Source organism: Dinoponera quadriceps, unplaced genomic scaffold (genome assembly GCF_001313825.1).
Source record: "Dinoponera quadriceps isolate SergipeBrazil2010 unplaced genomic scaffold, ASM131382v1 scaffold3289, whole genome shotgun sequence".
Classification (NCBI taxonomy): Eukaryota; Metazoa; Arthropoda; class Insecta; order Hymenoptera; family Formicidae; genus Dinoponera; species Dinoponera quadriceps.
This window is the reverse complement of record NW_014558238.1, coordinates 522163-545502: the sequence shown is the minus strand read 5'-3', so window position 1 is coordinate 545502 and position 23340 is coordinate 522163. Positions and strand designations below refer to the sequence as shown.

At 43.1% G+C, this 23340-nt stretch overlaps 1 protein-coding gene across 1 annotated transcript in view; it reads left to right on the top strand.

The window, feature by feature from the left end:
• Positions 1-23340, top strand: part of LOC106749755 (BCL2/adenovirus E1B 19 kDa protein-interacting protein 3) — a 36476-nt gene that overhangs the window by 4695 nt on the left and 8441 nt on the right. The window contains exons 2-3 of the mRNA XM_014629495.1: positions 11553-11718; positions 16685-16778. Of these exons, the coding sequence (XP_014484981.1) occupies positions 11553-11718; positions 16685-16778 (260 nt within the window). The remainder of the gene's footprint in view (positions 1-11552; positions 11719-16684; positions 16779-23340) is intronic.

Genomic DNA, 23340 nt, shown 5'->3' with positions numbered 1-23340 from the left:
ATAAAATTACTCGGGTCGGACTCGGGTCTGACTTTGCCAAAGCGGATGAATATGGGTAGGATTAGGTTATATTTGTTAATCCGGCTGAATCGGATTTTGATTTGCAGGACTCTGACTAATTGGCTATGCACTATGGCTTACTTTGTGTCGTGTTATTCTGAACGGCTGTTATTTGTCGCGGAGTTTATACGTTTACACATCACGAATAATTAGCAAAATTCGGCGAATATGTGCCGATCAAATATTTGACTATTGCGACCAATGATTTAGTTCCGTATAATAAATATACGATATACGGAATTGCAGTACTGTATATGCAGTATAGAGAATTAAATTATTTGGTTGTAGTAAACATTTTTGGTCGGCGGATATTCGCTAAATTTTAGTGCTTATTACCAAATCCTTTTCTCAGTGTGCTTTTCGCGATCATTTGTTACGTCTTCGTCTCTTAATCTGCAAATTCGCACGGTCGATTGATACGCCGGTGTCATGGAAAATTCCGCTCTGCGGGATGACAGTTCAGCAATTCGGGACGGTCGATGCGTCACGTGTCTACTCGGAAGGAAACGTTGTGCGCACTTGGCGCAATATCTCTGACGTCCTGGCCGAATGTACACACGGCATCGATAATCTCAGATCTGAAATATCGCGTGTCGTAATTTTTAACATAACAAAGCAAGGGAGATAAAGTGACGATGTCGGATTTTCGATATCGGACGTCCACGCGTAGGAGGCAAACATTTCGAGTGAACACTCGCGTGCCTTCTTGAATAATATCTCAACAGGCGCATCGAAACGCACTTTCCCGCAATAAACGCGAGCATCAACGCGTACGTGACAATTATCAATTTGTATTAAGATGTAGTTGGCTCGTAGAGTGCTGGATTTTCAATAGCGATATTAAGGGGGGCTCCTAGTTTATTATTTATTGAGAGAAATACTTCCCTACAATTTTATTTAACTACTTAAGTAACGAATGTTAATTTTGAGTGAAATTTATACGCACAATATTACAAAGACAAAGATATTATTTATTTTTTACTTTTCTTATTAATGCTTTATTTATACGTTAGTCGAACCGATAGAAGTGCACACATGTTGGAAAGTGGTATACAAATATTTAAATATATATATATATATATATATATGTTCATGTATATTATAAATCATGTATATTATAAATTTTCTATATTTTCAAGACAAAATGGTCAATAATTGTGAAATTTTCGTATAACGCTATATTAGTTCTCAATATTGTAGAAGTTTTTCATTAAAATTCTAAATGTGGTTTAGAAGAAATTAAACATAGAAGTTAAAAAGTAGGACATTGACCTCAAGGAATACGTGTAAAAAGTGTCATCTTTAGTTACGAATATCTCAGCTTCCGGGTGGTCAATCGTTTTCTAACTTTACAGACGTGTAGACAGCATCAATACGCGGTTAAAATTTAAAAGGATTTCCAAGAAAACGATTTGACGGACCAGTAATCTTTATTGGGGGAGATTGGCGCTGCGCTTGTGACAAAATCGGAGACAACCAATTCGCGAGACACATTCGCGTGATCTTATCTCTAATTGCGTTGGTAATTTCCGCGAGTCTTTGTTCGACACGATCGGGGACACGCGATCTCCCGTAGCTTCGATGTATGCTACGTGATCTTTCTCAGGCACTCTCGTTAGGAACTCGTCATTGCAGCGACGCCGAAGTCTGAAGTCATCCTGAGAAGCATTCCCAGATCGGTGCGCCTACGTGACTCGGCTCACGCCGAGTGTTCGTCTCTCCTGTCCTTTCCAAACGGCCTTCCTCGAATCGGACCCGCGAGTTGCAATCGATCGGCGCAGATCAAATGTTCGCGAACAAAATACGCGAACTGACCGAAAATTGCGCGCGTAAGTGGATCGAAACACTCCGCGTTTTTACGATTGTCAACGTGAATTCTTCTGTGCTTTCACTTCCCATTTCGACCGTCAACCGGTATATTCCTCCTATAAATCGCGATTTTATACAGAAAAAAAAAACTTTTTATTTATTGTTTTCTATTTATATTTGCTTTTTTTTCTTTCGTCAATTTTTTACACACAATTTCTCCGCGTTTTCGATGAATCTACGGACGACAAATAAATTCACGTTCCACGTTTGCGAATGAAAGCGCGACCGGCGCAACGAATCGCCCTCGCTCTTGACTTGTATCGTGGTTTAATTTAAAACACTGATAAGTGGTGCGTACGTGATTATCGGTGCACACGCCCACGGACGTGTTGCGTCGAGCGCGACAATGGCAGACCGTCGAAAAGGGGACGCGCACGGATGTCTATTTTTAGCCGTAAGGACCGCGCGTCGCCGGTTCTTAATCCGATTGATTAACACGCTGGCCGACGGGGAAATTTGCGAACGCGGTGACACGTGTCGGGAATTTTTTATTTCCGAGTCTCTCTCGAGCCTCCGAGCGATTGCGGAAATTTTGTCGCGATAAGAAACACGCCCCACCACCCATCGTGCGCTGTTCTTTCCTTTCGAATGCTACGTCATTCCCTCTGCGTTTTTTTAAAAGGAATTCGAGCGTTTGATCAAATGTAAGATAAAGATATAATATAAACATGATGTAAACGTTGATCGAACTGACAATGCGTAACAGAAATTTCAATAATCCTTACCGTATCGTTCCCGAGACTTTCACTTGTAAATTTGTATATAGAGTATATTTCGAAACTTCCTCTTTTCCCCCTCATAATACAACAAATTTATTCTAATTTGACATAGTTGTGCGTAAAATAGAAGTATGAAAACGCAACATCCAAGACAGATATTATATAGCGAAATTGCATATACATGTTTACCTCAACTCAGCTTCAAATTAACATAAATTCATTCGCAAAATGTGATCGATAAATATCAAATTTATGATTGGCCCTCCTTTAAGATTCGCCAGTGAAAGTACGACCCTGAGCCTTATAAACTGCCTAATTACGAGACGCGAGACAATGTGAAAGCGAGCAAACAATCGCGCGTTCGTCGGGGTTGCGAGGGACACCACGGGCTCTTGATCTCCCGGGCAAATATAATTATCGTTATCGCTGTTATTCGACGAGGCGCGGCGGTGCGCCTTTAATAATTGCGTATCCGACTCGGTGGTGGCACTAAACTTCGCACACCGAATGTTTATATCGCGGTGAGCGGCGCGCGTGTCCGAGCGACCTGATATCACCGCAGCAGCAATATACCTCCGCTTTGCGGCTTGCCGGCGTAACAGAGAACCCGAGTTTGCGGCATACGTTCACACGAGAGATATCAAAACTCGAAGATCGGCTTGCGTCCTGCGACGGGCGACACCGGGTATCGTGTGTTAGGGTCAACACGTGCGCACTTGACAGCCACGTGCTCTCGTCTATTCTGACGACTCGACGTCGGCCGGATCGCCACGCGCTGCTATTTCTTTTCCGTTCCGTCGTACTGCGATGCGTCATCTTCATGATTTCGCGATTCTTCTTGTGTTGAAATTTGTATCGCATTAGTATCGCATTAGTGTGACATTTTTGTCCCACGAGTGGAATATTGTTGATTGGGAAGTTAAAATTTTCCGTAATCGATTTATTTCGAAAATCTTCGGAAACGTTTCACTCTTCCATCTTCGTTGTCACCTGTCGATGCGATTTATTATTTCGAGCAACGGCGCACCGCACTTTTTCCACCGGAATTCCCCCGAATGTACCGTCGATCTGTTGCTCCACGATGCCGAGTGAGAAGCGGAGGAGACGCGAGCGGGCGCCCCGAGACTTCGGTGTCGCGTTCGGAGCAGACGGCGCGATCGAAAGCGATATGTCAATCTTACTGATTGGTAGCGCAAGGTCAGGTTAATGAAGGTTAAGCGACAGTTATCGTAAGGCAATTTACGGGGAATGGGTAATTGGCAAATGCCGGTGCGGCTGGAGACTGTGTGCTGTTTAACGTGAGGTAATGGATATCTTTAGAGATCAGCTGTTGGCATTTCCAATACGAACGACGCCGTCGCGTCCAGCGGCAGAGAACCGGGCGCGCGAGGTCGGATTTAATAGCAGGCAAAAGTTGTGTGCACGTGATGTGTGCATTAATTTCGTCAACGGGCCGCCAGCGTTCCGCGCGTATGAGAGAGTTGCAAAGAGCAATATCGAAAAAAACTACTCGTGGGGGAAAAATGTCGGTTCGTGTAACAAAACGGATATGAAGCGAGAAACGATATCAGGATGTCTACCGGACTGGAAAATCCTGGAAAATCTGGAATTTTCAAGGAGTCTGTTTATATAAGGAAAAATCAGAGAATTCTCAAGAAATTTTTTTTTAAGTTAACAAAAAACTCGGGACATCTCCGTTATTGAAACTGGAATCATTCGGCTGGGTTAAAATTCCATTAAAATTCGATTGAGGTAACTGAGAACAATTCAGAGATCTACGGAAACCTTTCTACTCTTACAATCGAGTTTCCGTGTAACTCTCGGATAACAGAAAATGGGTTACTCAAATGGAATTCTTTTACCGTGTATCGATGCTCTAATGCATACCGTGTATCGATCTCTAACGAGATCGTGGTGCGATGTTTAGTTTCCGACTGATTAAAGCGCATTGAAGAGGAATATTTCGGACTGACCATTTATTACAACTTGCATAATTAACTTGCGTTGAACATTTGCATCGAGCGCTCGTACGATACGGTTTAACGAGTAAATAAAAGTTCCGATTGGTCGGCGTCATCAGCCGACATAATCTGTCCAGGTTAATCAGCGATCGTCGCTGTTCAGGCGGATGGTAATCCGTCAGAACGGTCCCGTGCTTTGATCTCCAACGGTATTCACTGACGTTTTCCACTCGGCGAACTGCATCGACGCGTTCTACCCGTGTGTTCGTCCGCACGCGACGAGGTTATATCGCACGGCCGTGAGTCCACTTCTAATTAATATCCTTGCCGTATGCAAATCCGGACGGATTACGCAAGTGCGGTTGGCGCGTCGGCGACGCACTACCGGCGCGTTTATTATGCGTGTAAATATACTCGACCTCGTCGACACGGCTAATAAATCCGCCCGTTGGATTTTAGGTACTATAAGTTGCGTAAATAAATATGCGTGACACAGCGACAAGATATTCACGCGAGCTGAACGGAAGACTGTTTCCTTGCGGGACCTGATTTCTCGCGCGACGTCGCACGAAATCGCGACAACACACGACGATGACGACGACGACCATACGATCGCGGAAATCACGAGTGACCGTTGCGTCGCGCGCGCGTATCGATTATTTTCCGGTGGACGCGAATAGGTTGTTATATAATGCTACATAATGCGTGCTGATAAGTAGTTGTGATTGATAAACAGATATTACTTTTCGCTTTGGCGTATTAGTGACCAGCGTAGCGTTATTTGTTCTGTTTGGTGTGTAACTACACCGAAAAGAAAAATTGCTACGTTCAAGTAAATATTCGCCAAGGGAGTATTGGACACGCTGAAAGAAAAAAAGTGTCACATTCGAGTAATATTTGCTTATTTGGAATAAAATAAACCACTCCCATATTCCTTAGCAAATATTTACCTGAACGTAACAATTTTTATCTTTCAGTGTAAATATCGTTAATGCTGTGTATACATGGTCGCGCAGTGGCAGGAAGTATGCAGCTTCTCTTTTCGAAGAGTTTGGCAACGCAAGCGCTGTGCTGTAGGGGAATTCGTTGCCCAATAATCCTCGGAAGATTCATTTCTCTTTACTGGATATCGCATGCGTTCTCTGAAGCTCACCGAGAGAGAAACGTTGTGTGATCCCTTTGCCATTGATTACACACTCGCACAGAGAAAAAGTGCTAGATTCGGGCATAAATAATTTCTCCTATATTTCCTAGTAAATTTTCACCCGGGTCAACTAATATTCATTTGATCCAAGTATAAAATATTTTCCAAGTAAATTGTACGGGTAAAATTTTTTTTCTGCGCGGTATTAATCAATACACTCAGGAGAAAGTACTTAAAAACTTATTTGTGGGATATAAAGTTCGCAGAAATAATATTTATTTCCGTAAAATAAGTTTTATTTCCGTGAAATAAATTTTATATTCCATAAATAAATTTCTAAGTATTTTTTCTCGTACGTCCGGCGTTGTTGGTACATTGAAAAAAAAAAATTTCTTTCGCGAATTCTTTAATGTGGCTTGAATATTTTTCTTATTAAAAAATATTTCTTCGGAAGAGGAAAGTTTCACTGATACGACGCAGTTATTCGGGCAATATCCTCGTACTTCCTGCTTTACTAAACATCGCATAGCGCGAAAAGTTCGCGAAAGATTTATGACGAGGTCGCGTCTCGCATCCTTTTTACCGGCGTTGTTTGCCGAGTTTTTTTTCTATTTTCCTATGTTCTCGCTCGGCGCAACGTTTATATGCCGGTTATCGCCGTCGTTGTTATCTTCGTCGTTATTAACAACGCGGAATCGACATAACGTATCGTTCGATCTGTCTACAAAAGTGATGCAGCCGATTGTATTGTTCGCGATTCCTCGCATAGCGAAGCACGTGGGGGCGTCGACGGAAACGCTTTTGTTGGAAAAAAACTGCGTTTGCTTTCGCCTCCAGGAAAATAGAGTATTCGATGTACCATAACCATATACGAGTACAATAAACGACACACACACACACACACACACACACACACACACACACACACACACACACAACGTAAAAAGGGATATTTATTTACTCCTGTTAAGCTCCAGTCGCGAAATATTACCTCTGGTTTTAATTTCTCTCAGCTTACGCGATAATTCATTCCAAAATCCTCTAAAATAATAAATATAATAATAATAATAATTTTATACGCAGACGATAAGGGAATATATTTGTGCGAAGAAAATCATATAATTTCGTTAGGAAAAAATGTTGGTTCCGGATAGCCGGATAGAGAAAATAGCCGGTTTTACATGACAGCGCTAATAATAAAGCGTATCCATAAAAGGATAATTAAATATAAGCAGTTATGCGCAAATGATTTATCGTTGGTTACATTTTGCACGGTGAAATCTTTTCATGCGCATCACTCATACGTTTCGCTATTACTCGGGAAACGAAAAGACGTCGCTCACGAGAATCTTTATTCGAATTTATCATCCCGGCACGACAACACCACGTCGATGCGGAGTAGCTCGACTCGTCGTCGTAACTCGAATCGAAGCGCGACCGTCGTTACTCATTTTTACGATTCGCAATTCCGCGGGAGCACGTTAATCGCGCGGCGGTCAGCTCGCGTTCGCGAGCAAGAAACGCAACGGATCCGCCGTGTAATCACGAACTTCGGTAAACGTTCGTGCGCGACGATGGTTTATCGTTCCGGTCGTCCGTGCGCGGCCGATTATTGTTTTGCCGCTAAAGAGAAATAATCAAACAGCGCTGCACGTGTACAGAAGAAAAAAAGTAGATCAATGATAGATATTCTTGTATATAAACAAGAATATTGTAATATTTCTAGAAAATTTCTCGAGTCTTGAATCAAGACTAAAAATCTTCTGAGAAGATTGTAATATTTTTGCTTAGGGTAACTCCGGTATTTACGTCGCAAAAATGAGAAAAAATAGAAACAGTGAAAATAATTTATCCGCGCAACCACTCTTATATGCCTTTGTATTAAGTTAGTATTGTGTTATGATTTCAGTTTTTTATTATTAATATTAACGAAACCCTCGTGAACTGAATCGATTTCTCAATGCATTTTTGTAGTAACAGTCAATATATTGTTTTTATTTGTATAGTTCATTTGCCTTAAATATAATAAATAATGCTCGATAAATTAAGTTTTTTCCTCAAACGCGGTATATATTTCATACATGAAAATATCTATATCGTTGATTTGAGACTAGTTTTTTTCCGTGTATATTCAAAATAGATCGGCGCATAGGACGTGACTGTTTCACGTGCACATTGTTTTTCTACATCCGATATATCGTTTTTCACGATTTTCTTTCCAGCCACTCGCCCTTTTTTATTGTTAACACGCCTCGATCGGTATTGTGATCACGTTCCGTGATATCGATCACTGCTATCAATCTCGACTATCCGATTATCCGAGTTTTTCAGTAACCGAATATACGGTTAATTTCGAACGTTACAAATGATTGATTTTGTTTTTACCGACAACGGATAATAATGACGTGTGAAATTAGTTGTATATTCAGTCACTGAAAGACTCGATTAGCCGGGGACTACACTGAGAAAAAGATTTCTTCAAATTTAACACATTTTTTATTGTATCCAAACAAATTTCATCATCGACATGCCTCAAAGAAATGTTTCAGTTGTGTTTGTTTCAATTAATAAGCACGATTATTAGACTTTTTCAACGAATATGTATCTTTATCTTAAATAAAAAATTTGAAACGAAAGGTAATTTTCTTATAAAGAAATTATTCGCTCCATATTATATATTTATTGTAACCAAATAATATTTTTTTGATTAAGAGATATTATTTCAAACAATAGCATTCTTTCTGTTAACTAATAGAGTTTCCTTGAATGAGACCATACAATTTTTACTCAAACAAATAATCTTTCGTATATGTTGTTTATAGGAAACAAATTTTAATCAAATAAATCGAAATATTAAATCTAAAGAAACCTTTTTCTCCGTCTACTCGGGTAACCGAGATTGCGACTGCATTAATATCGACTCCTCGGATTGGGCGAAAGTGCGGGCGCGTGTGCCCGCCCCTCGCCGAGGACGGTTTACGAGTAGGTGAACGAACTCAAGGTAAACCGACCGGATGACGCACGGTCTGAAGAACGGAAGAACGGTGGGTGATCACGCAGCGCGCATCAACATTGCAGCATCGTGAGCGCGTGCGTCTATGCAACGACGCGAAACATCACTACCGATAAATGCATCTAATAGCCGACAATCGCCGCGTTTTCCCGCTGCTTTCCCTGCACTCGGCCGTCACGCTCGGTTCCACCTCTTGTTCGGCAGATAAAATTTCCCGCGTAGGACATTTCTCGGGAATTAATCGGTCGATTTTCCAAAATAATTGGGGATTCTAGTTGGGAAATCTCGACGCAACTTCTGGTGAGAAGTTTTCAAACGTACGATTCTAAGCGGGAAACATAGATCAGGCACGGGAACGACTCACTTTCTTCATTTCTCTTCACTTATTACGAAACATTTCACTTTTTCGCGCTTTTAAGGAAAAACTGACTTTCCTCACTTTTTTCGACTAGAGCTTCTACAGAAAATAAACTGATTATGAAAAATCATGTTCAATAATTAGTCTTCTACACCCCCCACCCCTTCTGCCCGCCGAAGTCATTAGTCTGTAGCGAGAGCACGCGATTTGCGTGTACAGCTTTGCAGCAGGCTTTCTTTGTCGTTCCGACGTCTATCTTAACTTCCGACCCAGATCTTTCATCACATTGTGTGTAGAAACGAGACTTAACAAATACATTGGAATGCAAAAGATAGAGCATTAGAAAGTACAGTTAAGCTCGCGTGATGCGTGACGCGTTTCTCTCCGGGAAAATCGACAAACACGAGTCGCAATCGGACGACTATCGCCGGTCGATTGAATTATAATTACTCCGTAATTGCGGAAGCTTCAGCCGCCGGAATACTCTCTCGCTCCGAAAAAAACGCAAAGCGGTGCTTACGAGCGATCGTCGCTTTGTTCTGCGCTGATAGCGCGACGGCGGTGATTTCGCAACTGCGGAAATTGAGGCGCGTTGGTGCGTGGAATATGCGAATTTTTACACCCGTTCTGCAGAAATCGCGGTATAACGGTAGGTGAACCCCGCCAGATTTCGCAATGATGACTTCATTCTCTCGTTATGTGGAGCTCACGTCGCTTTACGACGTGCGCGTATATTCGTAGCGATACGGAACGTTGTTAATTACTTGAGAATTATGTAAAATTACACCGGGTTTTAAAACGATCGGAACACTTTTTTTAAGTAATCAGGAACGTAAAATATTATTGCACAGTGGTCTAAAATAGATCCCATGCAACTTGTATTTCATACGTGTCATAATTATGTTACATATTACATTATTTTAAATGGTGATGGTAAAATTATATATATATTTAATGCTCTAAAAGAAAATATGTGCGAAGGCCTCTCGAAATTAGAAACCCGATCTCATCCTTCATCATCATTCACCGTCATTACGTCCGTTACGTTGGGCGACTTTATTAGCATACAATAGCAGCGAACGAAATCGTTCCGCCGCAATGGCGACAATAGCTCGTGCGACGACGATCGTTTTTAAGTAAACGTGAGCGATTTGAATTCGTATGACGCATCGCTTACGTAAAAGACGCTGCATATCAAAAATCCGTCGGCGTGGACACACGCTATTGGTGGATGTACGGTATCGGCTGTGTTTTTTTGCTCGTCCGTCATTTCATGCGCGAAAATCATGAGTCACGTTACGAAGGTGCCTCGTGGCAAGAAAACGCCGCTCAAATCATTATCGAGATATATCGTCCGCTAAAATGCCATTACTTCCACATAAAATATTATTGCGATACGCATGACGTTTCTTTTCCGCACGTTACACGGAGAAAAATATCATTTTATTGTTAAGAAAATCGACTGTGTTTTCAGTTTATTTTCTTTCTTTTTTTTCAAATAAGTCTAATTATTTTCAACACAGGATATTTTCTTGATAATAGCCTTAAAATATATTCATTACAAATTTGAGCCAAGTTTATTATCATGTACTCAAAAAGAAGAATTTATATTGTATTTGTCTATTCTCTTTTTCATAAGAGTTAATTTCGGTTAATTTGAATAAGCGCGAATAATATTCTTGGTCGAAGTAACTAAACATACTAGGATATATTTCGAATAAATTCGACGTTTATAATGAACTTGATATATTTGTAGATATATTAATTTGTATGAAATACTCGAAACAAGTGTGATGGCATCTAGTTGAATGCAGTGTGTATTTTTCTGCGTGTAAGAATCGCTTACGCAATCGTAACTATATTATTTTCCCGCGCAGACTCGAGACGTTTCGAGTTTCCTTCGCGCCTTCGGCGATCTCACTCGTGAGAATTACGTGGCGGGGAGATCAATACTGTAAAATAAATCGCACTCGGCGTTTGTATTATTTACGACGAGACAGAGAGAGAGAGAGAGAGAGAGAGAGAGAGAAAGATATATGAAATTTCCCTTCACAACTTGACCTCGTGGGGTTACGACAATCGATATGGCGGCCGATGGTGCTATTTTTAAAGACGTTTCAGTGTCATCGCGTATATCGTTCAACGACACTCACCCTCCGCGTTGCACGTTGTCGTTGCGCGAGTGTCCTCGCCGTCTCGACGAAGCGGGGCTCTCGTGGAGAAGCAATTAAAGATCTCCGCGCCGACAAACCCGAGCGGAGGGCTGTGTTGAGTGTCTGATCCGATTACTTCGAAAAGACCCCAGATGGCCGTAACGCGCGCGAATTAATCGCGCCGTGAGAAGTTCGCGGGTGAAGCAACGGGCGGGTTTAATCTTCCAACTTTTGTCGCGCACTAAGTAATAGACCTTTTCCCTCGATTTGTGCAGAATCATGGGTGGAGCTGAGCCCCGTGCCGGAACGGATAACGCCGCAGCCGTTTAGTAGCGCCGGCGAGGAATACCTGCGTCTTCTGCGGGAGGCACAGAGAGACTCCACACACTCGTCCGAGAGGCATTCTCTGGCGTCTTCGCACCGAAACAGCCCGAAGGGCAGGTGAGCAGCGTGTGACCGCCCTTCACTGTCCTTTACACGGAAAAGAATAATTTACCTGCTGTAAAAAGTAATTTCCTAGCTAAACCATCGTTGCCGCTGCATATTCGTATACGGCGATCGAATTTAGTTGGCACAGCCGATTTAACGGATTATTCGTAATTAGAACACAGACAGTTTTGTTGCCGGCAGCTTTGCAGAAGAGAATCCTGCTGAGTAAATTTATCCTCAGGACACGTTAATTCGCTGTTGTTAGGACAAAATAGTGTCTTCCTACATTTACCGATTTGTTTTTACGGCAAAATAATTTGTAGATTCGGCAAAATAATCCAGCAAGTGGCGGTCAGTGCTCTTAACAAATCGTTTTGCTGCCCACGTAGTAACTGACGGATTTTGCCGCGACATTTGCTGTACTAGCAATTAGAAAAAATTATTTTTCTCCGTGTACCATCATGTTCTTTATGATTGCGTCTCATTTCTTCCGGAATATCGATATATATACATACGTTTGTATACGTTCACTTTTTTTCTTTTCGAATTCGAACATTGGTAAAGATACAATAAACAGCGCTGTAAGTAAACACATCGTGAAATCCTGAAAGGAGAAATCTCGTCGGCTGATCGACAAATGATCATATTTGTATCTCTTTGCCTGCGTTCGGAGAGCACGCTATCAGCGCTAACGCGTCATTTTATCTTCGTCCTTCATTAGACACACAACAAAAATCGATCAACCTGACGTGTCTTCGCGTTTTCGTAAACGTAATTTCGGCCGGGCGTTTCCTCGTGTCCTCGAAAGAAAAACGTACCGAAGTCTGCTCGAGTTTTTGGTCTCAAAGCGATATTTCGAAGGCTTTTACGATGCCTCGCGGTTTCGCGAAGTTTCTTTCGCAAAAGCCGAGGATAAAAATTCTCGCAATTAGACGCGCGTCGCTCTTCCGAGCGAAGTTACTCGAGCGAAGAAACAGCCAGGAACGCAGCGAAGTCGAGCCCGGAGAATCGAAAGGCGTCTTAAAGAGAGTCGGCCGACAAAGCGACCGGCCGTTCAACCCGGCGTTTATATATCCAAGTTCTCGACTCCACTGTCGTCTCTCCGCCCGGCGGGCGGCGCAAAAAGCTCGCTTTCCACTTCCCCTGTCCCTTTCGCGGCAAAGGGTCCCGCTGTAAGAAAATAAGCGTCGTAGTCGCCGTCTTCGTCCTGCCTCTCCGAGAATCCGCGCGGCAGTCTCTGCGGACGGAGTAATCCTTTCCTGCGCAACCGCAGCGCCTCGCGAACGCACACGCCGGAATTTCTCAAGGTCTCTCGAGCAGATAAAGCCGATGGCAAAAAGGCGGATGACCTACTGGCAATATCGCGGCGCACTGCGGATTTAGTTTTCGCCGAGCGATAGTTCGCCGAATTTTTCTTTCTTTTTCATCGGCGACTATAATACGCAAGGCTTTGGCAGAATAATTGACACCTCACACGTCCGTTATTCTTTCTCTATGATTTTATTGACTTTCCACCGCGAGCGGCGACGTGCGATTAAGTGCGACCGAGAAAAACACGCGAAGGGGGAGGGGATCTTCTTCCGCTACGTCTCTCTTTCCCTCTCTTGAAGAGCGAAGAACTCGTCAATCACGAAGGCTGACGCATAGCCGCGGCCTACTGATTCGATTATCTCGATCTATATCTGCGCTCTCGAATCGGCATTAAACGACGCATTAAGACCGATTCTTGTGGTCTGAGTCGTGTTTCTCAACGAGCGCGAAAATAGCGACGTCTCTCGTGTCGTCGTCGTTCGCAAAGAAGTCACGGTCCGCGCTCGCAAATAAACACCTAGTATTTATATTTTTTTCCTATATCCGTGCGCACGAATGCGAGACGAACGGCCGAATTAATGCGGTTAACTTGGCGGTCGAAATAGCGCCGTCGTATGCGTCTCTCCGGGAAGGGGGATCTCTTGGCAGCCGAACCAAGGCGTCTTTGCGACTCACGGCGAACAAAGGAGGGCGAATTTTCGATATTCGCACAAAGTGGCCCACCGGGAATATTTCAGCTATCTCGATGTCTGCAATTTTTTAGCGCGGACGGACGTTGCTCTCGAAACACGCGCGGAACGAGATCGATTTGTCCCCTCATCGACGCATGTGTCTTTCGCGAAACGTCATCTTCAACGTGAAATTCACGTCGATGTTATCGACAATCGACCGCGTCATCGGGAATATTCATTGGGGAATCTTTTTCTCTCTCTCTCTCTCTCTCGAATGTGATAACAGCATGTGAATGACACGTGTCGCGGTGTGACACGCGCGCCACTGACGAACCATTTAAATAAACCGCTCCGCTCACCGCGAAGGCCGTATTTGCCTCCGCACCGCGTGGATTATCGCCCGCTACCGGTTTCTTTGTGCGGAATTTTCGGCGAAGAGAATCCCATAGCGGGCCGCTTAATCTGCTCGTCAAATATTGCCGCACCGTCGCGTCGACTGTTTTCGACTCGGCGACGGAAGGACTCGAGTTTCGTCATTCGTTATCGTAGAATTCTACGACGAAACTAAAAGGGAGTTATTAACCGGATAACAATTATCATGATTATTACCCTCGCATAACAAGTTCGGATTGGAAATCCGACCGGATTTCTATCGCTTCCGCGCACTACGTGTGTAAAGCGTCGTATTCCAGGTACTTCACATATTTCGTGCGATACATTTTATCTACATTTCAATATTTTCGAATTTATCGTGGGAATAAAAAGTGAAGAGATCAGTTGAAAAACCTACAAAGTGCTTCTATCGGTCGGATCCACTTTGTTACACGTGTGTGACTGCATGAATCTTGTTACTCGGGGGTTGACATATTTCGAAACGTGACATGAAACGACGAGATAATTGTTCTCTTCGAGCGATTCCCTTCGAGTGAATTCACATTGCACCGGCACGTGTCGCGAGGTGTGCGACTATCACTTAACGTTATCTTTACTCCCTGAATTTCTTGCCGTGAAAGTCTCGCTCGAAGAACAATCGACAATTCCGTCGAAGCGATCGTGAAAATACTGTAACTGGAAATCACAAGAAGGAACGTTTAACACACACTTAGGGTGGATTCTTAATCCACTTGAGTGAATATTTCAGTCGGTCAGAGTGGAGGGAAGCGCCGATCGAATTTCACCGAAGGAACGAGGATCAAGTTGGAGAATAGTTAACGTGCAACCCTGCGCGCATTGTATACATCGATACGGTGCACTTGACACGCATTTATCACGCACACTGTTGTGCGCTCCTGTCGAAAGGACGCATCGGCGATAACGGGGCCCCGATAGCGGAGCGAGATAATCAGCTCTCTTCTTCGCCGTGGTATCGACGTGCCAGGATAACTGCAACGCCGACTGCATTGCGACTCGGCGACGTTCACGCGTGTAGTACGCGATGTCTACGCGGATGTAGGCTCACGGAACTTCCAAGGCGAATATTTACCACGAAGTTACTTTCCTCGCGTGCACTTATCGCAGAAACCGCACCGTTTATCGCGCGTTATAGACGACAACTTGCGACGACGCTCCTCCGCGGACTTACACGCGTCGCGCGCGTAAGAAGACGCGTGGGAAAATGCGCAGGGAATATCGCGAGACACGCAGATTCGTGAAAGAGAACGAGCGGTGTAACGGGAGTATAACGTAATTTACTGAATCAAATATTTATCAAAACCAAACAAGTTTCGGTTGATTCAAGAAAATCATTTATTTTAATACTCTTATTAAATAATTATTTGTTTGAAATTAATATATTTTTTTGATTGAAAAAACGCTTATTTGACTTGAAATCATGATTTTACAAATCATTTTACGAATTTAAAAAAAATAACATTTTACATTTATAAATTTTTTTCTTAAATTTAACGAATATTTATCCAAGTTAAAGGGATATATTTAACAAAATTTGTTTCTTTTATTTTAAGAATTATTTCTCCCGGTGTATAAATCGAATAAAACGATAACGATTGCGCCGTACACAAATTGCGGGCTCATTTGTTGATACAAATTAGCGTTAAGCAAAAAAAAGGAGAGAAAGGAGGAGAGGCAATATATCGAATGTTTTATGTATGTTCTGACATTGTTAGAATTACATAATGTTAACCAGTTAACTGTGGCGATCTCTTTGCAAAGCGCCCACCAGTGTGTGTCGCGATAATCAAGCGAGTTAGCTCTCAGGAAGTTATAAATCCAACTCAAATTATTTATAATATTCATTTGTTCGTTTCATTTCGTCTTGACTTCTAAACATTTTACCCATATTAAAATTAACGAATATAATTTAGTTTTCGCCAGAATTACAATTAAATATCAAATTGTAACAAAATTTTACCCATGACGGATATAGTCGTCAAACACACTTAACTGGTTAAATTGCTCTAACATCTGGGATATTGAAAAAATAAATCGAAAAAGGGGGAGAGAAGGATAAAACGCGAAAAAAATACTCCGCCGAATGAAATTTAATTATTCGTGGTGCGTTTCGAGTATCCCGAAAAATACGTGGAGGGTCGTGACATGTCGAGTTCTTCTCACACGGATTTCGACATGGGTTTTGATAGGTCAATATTAAAACATCCTTCAGAGAGAGAGAGAGAGAGAGAGAGAGAGAGACGAGAGACGAGAGAAAAGCGTGCAGGTGATTAATTAATTGGGGAAAATAAAAATAAGAATATCAATAGAATCGGTTTCGAGAGCGTTCGATTGATCAAAGAACAACAACAAAACATTGATTAACACGTTGACTGCCAACTACGAGATATCTCGTAGATTGTTTACATGCCCAGAACGCCAACTATGAGTTATCTCGTCACTTCATTACTTGATTAAATCAAATTGGCTTCTTAGACCAGAATCGTGAAAAGTTCCGTGGCAGTCAACGTGTTAAAAGGCAGCCCTCGATGGAGGGGTGCGCTCCCGTTTGTAAATTCTAACACAGAGTTTCCTTAAATTTGCAGTCCGAAAAGCCCGCCGAACAGCCCGAACACGGAACTGTCGATCGAAGATGAGCTCAAAGGGGTCTATATAAATTACAGCAGCAGCAGCAGCAAGGTCAGTTCCGTAATCGATTCTTACTACGCTGTGTGTGTGTGTGTGTGTGTGTATGTGCGACTATAGGAAGCCTCATGCGCGTCCGTCCGCGTGTGCACGACTATATTTACTTTCATTATGTCGTGCATGCACCACGAACGCGGCCGCTGCGAAGTTGAGAGCGAGCCAGCGCCCCGGAAGTGTGTCGGGATCGCGATCGAATTTTCCTCACGTGAATATAGACGATAAAACAAAGCCGTTTGAAGTTGACGGCGGCTAATGCAAATAGTGGATTAATGTCATTATGAAAAAAATTAACTTATTCAGGGATCAATATCTTTTTAAGCGCCGGCGCGAAGATTTTCGCTGAATAAAAGACGCGAACATCGTCTACGCGTACGTATGCCCGATGGACGATAAAGCGTTTGCGCAATATCGATTTGCGTCGCGCGTCATGTCAGTGTTTTATCTCCGATACACTTTGTTTCGCAATGCACGTAAGGGAGAATAAACTTGGTCGAGCGTCGCGCGACAAATTTTACGTTCTCGCGGAACGAGCGCAAAGTGTCAGCCGGCGAAGTCAACCACGAGAGAGACGTTCGTTCCAATTTGAAGATTGCTGTGGCTCTTAAAGTAATCGCTCCGTGCAACTTGTCCGTCGTTTATACTTCGCGTTGTGCCCCGATTTGAAACTTTTCTCTCCCTCTCCCTCTCTCTCTCTTTCTCATGCAACGATTACTGTCCCCTATCCGTCACCCGCAACCGTGACTTCTGAATATTTACGTATTATCTCCCATCCGCTTAGTAAACATTTTATACTTGTATTAAAATCGGTCCTTGTTAAAATGTTTGTGTTAAATGTTTAATATCGTGTTAATTTAACATATTGTGTTTGTGTTATCTCAATATTTTGCGTGTTGAGTCGATATTCAACAAGAGTAAGTAGTAAAACAACACTTCGATTTTATGCTTCTCAGTGTCGATTAACACATTACGGATACGAATTTTGTCTTAATTTTTGACATAATGTTTGCGTTACTTTCCAGCATATTCACCTTCTGTTAAATTAACACGAAAATTTGCGCGGACCGTTTGGGACATGTGAAGTGTGTTGAATTTGACACAAAAGATTTTGCTGTTTCGTTTAGAAAATTTACTCTCCAAACGTTTCGAGATTTTTCTCCCACGTGACGATTCTATCAAAGTGCGAATCTAAAGTTGTTTTTCAAGCCGACAGCTTTACGAGCGTCGCGGACGCGCGAGAGGATTCGAGATTTCCTCACTTCGTTACGATAACGACGCTAACGTTTATTCTCCTCTTCCCTTCCTCGCAGTTAGTCCGATATAATTGACTGTTAGAGACACACGAGGGCAGAAACGATATACATCGATTGACTTTAGTTCGCAAAGAGAGCGTAATAGGTGTACTACCGTCGTCTAGAGCAGTGGACGATGTGCAACTGGTTTTATCGAACGAGCCGTTCCTTCCATACAAGGTCTCCGGATCACTGACTCCATTTAGCGTTGTGCCCTTTCGAACCGTTCTCGCGAATCGCCCGTGTCAGAGTCGTTTAGAGAGGATTTTCTCGCTTCTCCGGCTCTTCCAGCCGCTCTTTGCGCGGAGAAAAATAATTTGCTGCGCGGAAAAAAAGAATTAGCACAGCTAAAAACTAGTATCTGCAATACAACTGAAATTTACACACTGAGAGAAAGAAATTTTAATTTCGCGAAGTAAATGTTTCTCGTGACATTTTTCTCGACACTTATCGGTTAGGAAAACATTTGACTGTTACGACGCGATGTATATTTTTCAGAAATATACCTGAGATTTTTTTATCAATTAGCTTATTTGTTACGAATTAAACGAAAGCGCACTAAATGTCGCATAAATTTAATCAGTACATAAGTTACGTAATAATAAATCACGAACAAGGTGACGATGTTGACTCGACCGGAAAAACGCGACATTACTTGTGGATGCCCGAAATATTTTCCTCCCCGTGTCGGATCCGCGTTGCACGCATCGGTACGATCGAATGAACGGGCAATGAGATCGAGCAGCACGTCGATTCCCTTTATTTCGCGCGATTTAATTTGCGGCCTCGAAATATGCGCGACGGACAGTCAGCCATCGGCGAACAATCCTCGTAATCTGCGCGTTAATCAAAGAGGTGCGCACGCGCGTTCAAATGAGCATGCGAGCGAGCGGCGCAGGTGAAAAGAGCATTGTACCGGAATCGAGCGGACTCGAGCACCCTCGCGCGGCTCGCAGTGTATAGTCGCGTTCAACTATGCACGGGACGACCCCGTGACTAAAACAATTTGCATGCAAATGCCGCGTTATCCAGCGACTATTCACGCTGACGAGTCGCATGCGACGCAGCCGCAGCTTGTCTACCTTGATATGATCGTCGAAATCCCCTCCTCCTCTCTCACTCTCTTTCTCTATCTGCGTATCTATCTGTACATCCATCTCTCACGTTCTCCCGTGATTTCCCTGGAGATAAGCAGAAGGTCGCGCGATAAGGCATCGTTTCCTCGTCGCGCGAAGCGACGACTAATCGAGAAACAACGAATAGGACGGTCCGCCGCGACTGCTCGCGTTTTCCAAATTCTTAACGCATCGCCGATCGAATAGAGAGTCGGTACACATGACATCTCCTCGATTCGCCACAAAGGTGGCGTTCGGACTCGATATAAAGCACCATTCTCTTTATTGTGATCTGCTTGCCGATGCGAGAAGCGGCGGCGGCGCGCGAAAATAGCAACAAAGACCGACTGTATCGCCAGAGTATGAGTAATGACGATAACAAGCGGCACAGAAACGCGTAAGGTTTTTTCATGAGTCACTTGCTGTATTCTTTAGCGCCTCTTCGCGTCTCTCGCGGCCGGCGTCTTTGTGCTTCTCGCCGCCGCCGACAAGGGAAACGTCGGCGCGGAAAAGAGAAGGAAAAAAAATCGCCCGGTGGTTCGATCACAGAAATTCCACCGTTCCTCATCTCGGGGGCGATTATTTCCCAAGGCTCCATTTCGCACTCGGTGAACTCACGTAATCGGAGCGGATCTCCCGCAAGATTCACCTGGGAATGACCGCGCGGGGAAACGGTCGATTAATTTAATTATTATCGTTATCGCAACGCGCTCAACGAGATTAAACCCCACGCAGCGTGGGTGGTGGGAAACAAGTGTTTTCGTCAATTAAAGATTCACTTTGTAAATATGCATGTGTATATGCGTGTGCGCGCGCGTTTTTATATTCCCGCGCCCGGGAGATGTGAACACGCTCGTCGCGGAGATGCGAGTTTACGTGTTTACCACCACCTGGCAGAACGATGTATTTACGCGAATTTTTGCGGGAGTCACGTGATCGCAAACAAGAACTGTGTACAAACAAGTTCGCAGCAGCAACAGCGCGGTACTAGTTAGAAAATAATTCCTTGTGTCCGCTTTTAGTATGTAACACACATCGCGAAATTGGATCTTTTCCAACTCGCGCGAGGTCTATGCACTCTCTCTCTCTGTCGAGCGCGCGCGAGCATACGCGTAATCCAGACACTTTTATGGATCATACCGCTTCTTACTTTCCTTCCCCTTTTACATTAATCGCTGAACAGCACCGTGGAAATTGCCGGGGAAATGCCGGGCTCGATGTTTTTCCTACTTTCATTCGTCATTACGTCCATCAGTAACGTCGGCGAGCTATTTCCTCTCCTGTGAGATGCAATTTCACCTAGGTGAACGTAACGTCGCAAAGCAATTAACACGGTTTTTGCTCAGTTTACGGGACAAGAATGCAAAGATGCAAGCGGATTAATTCATATTGCCGTCATTTTTGTCAATTTCTTGCGTTGAAATTACGTTTCTCAGATGGTTCTCTTTGTTTTTGTTTTTTTTTTTTTCGTGAATCAAATATCTCGTATATCGAGATTGCAGACTTAACTTAATTTTATACCCATATTTTATCAATTTATTAGTTCTCTAATGAAGTTTTTTAGTTTATAATAGTCCTTTTACACGCATAGAAATTTTGCAAGATCGTGTAAAATACATGGAGAAATATTGTAGTAAAAATTACTACAATATGTAGTAATTTGTGGCGCTGGATTATACCGGAATTATTATCGAAATTATTATTATTTTATGTATTGTAATATTTAATGTGTACACATAATATATATAACTAGAGATTGCAGTACACAACTTAATTTCATAATTCCGTCATAATTCTGGTACGGTCTAGTATCTGAAAATTGTGTGGCAATTTCTACACATGTGTGCAAGTCGGATTTGCTGTGTGTAGAAATGTGTAATTTCGGTTTTGGCGAACGTCCAACGTGCACGTTATCGTTTGCAAATCTGACTTAATTTTATCTATATTTTTATCATATCATATCAATATCTATGTTTTATCGTTTCATTTTATTAATTCTGTATCTACATTTTATCATTTCTGTAATGAATTTTTTTGTTTACTTCGCAATAGTCCTTAAGCTCTGAAAAATTCCGCAGAATTCTGTCAAGTATACAGTACATCAACATACAATGTGTACTTTCGTTCTTACCGAGCGCAAACTTAAAGGCAGATACACACGTCCTACGAGATAACGCAAATAGATCCTTCGCTAATTAAATGTGCCAACGCGCCACGATAATCACACCGTCGTCGAAGTCGCACTTCCCTTCCTCGCCTGCACCGAGAGAAATTATAGTGTTATAGAAATTATTCCCGGCCTCAGTCATACCTTTTTTTATGGTTTTAACCGCAAGAAAAAATAGCAGTAGCAACATACACGTGACCTTATTATCACTCACATTTATTGTAACATTTACTAGAAAGACTAGGTCATTCTTTCCCTTGTGCGATTATAATTACAAACACCAAATATTTTTCTCTCGGCGTGCGAACGTGATGAAAATCCCAGAACCGTAAGAGTAACCCTCGCGCGCGATCTCGCGAGTAAGACGCATATCCTGCTTTTACTCTTCTTCTGCTTCTCGCTCGGAGAACCGGTCCGAGTTTACAGTGTATTCGTGGCGAACGGGTTCGGACGTTGGTGTTGGTGGCGTGTCCCAGAGCCAGAGATTTGTGCAACGGACAGGCAGCAGGCCTGTGCAGTTGCAACGGCTCTGCGATGTGCGATACAGTTTGTGCTTTATGCACCGGATTCTGTCAGGAGGGGGGAGGAGGGAGACGGTGCACCCGCCGACGCTCATTCCATCGCGGTGCTGCATACCCGTAACGTGGAATGCGACGGATGCACCGGATGCGAAATTCGCGGCACGAAACTGTCCTCGTCGTTCTGTCGCGTTATTAAACTGCAGCTTGATCGGGAAGCGTCGCATCGTGTGCGCTCTCGGTGTTTTCATTGCGGATTTCGTTGAAAAGAAAAAAAAAAGTTTAGAGACAGGCAACAACGCGGAACGAAAGGTAACAGTTTCGACGTTTCCGTTGCGCGTCAATCGTGACGGAGTCGTCGGGTATCGAGCGATTAAATTCAGCGTGTTATTCACGCGGTAATTCATCGTTAACGATTGCCTGATAAGATAGAAAAGACAAATTCCGACTTGAGAGTCGTCGGTGTGTAATTGTTTTCTCGAGATAATTCTCGAATATAAATATGTAAAGTGAAACGAATAATTTCTTTATTAAGACAATTATCTTTTGTTTCGAACCATTTTTTTTTTAATTTAAGATAAAGATACATATTTGTTGAAAAGCCTAACGATTGTTACTAATCGAAACATTAGTTTCTTTGGGGCATGCCAATGATGAAATTTGTTTGGACGCAATAAAATTTATTATATCCGAAGGAATCTTTTTCTCAGTTTTCTCAGTATTGGTCATTGCTGCTTAAAAGGAATCTTTCCGGAGAGCGATAATGAATAATACACTCTTTCTCTCCATTTCTCGCCTTGTGACGAGGATTTCCATTGCACATTATGCACGATTCACGGATTACTTTGCTATAATCCGACGCGAGATGTTCGTTTGGCGGTGCAAAAGGCGTCTCTTCTCGGAGTCACGGGGTGTTTCTCTCATTGTGCGTTCTCCTTACGAAACGTTCTTTTTATTCTCTCCTTCAATGCGAGAGAAAGCAACGATGGCGCAAACGGCGATGACGGCTCGCCTTCGCGGCACTGTGACGCAATTTGAGCTTAAGCTTCGGGCGGTAACCACTAGTTGCTCCGATAGAAAAGCGCTAAATAATGCGGCTATACGAGGCGCGTGGTACGCTATACGACGTTTTAGCGGTATTGGAAAATCACTGTGTCCGTAAACTTGACGTTTGTGCGCGCCTCCGGCGTCACGTGGACGCCGATATACCTGTCATCGCTACTCCACGTGCTCGCACGTTCCGCTCCGCGACGCGCGCGCAATCGCGAAGAAACGGTCACGACGAAGCTTCTTTCACGTCTTCTCCCTGGAATTTTCGCTTTGCCGCACCGAGAAAGAGGTGTTGGGCACTAGTTGTGTAGTTGTAGAAAAGTGACAGAATTACAGTCGCGAGAAGCATTTCAGTAACAGGTGTCGTTACAATGTTAGCGATAATAATCTTATCTGCATATCTTTACCGCTGCTTCT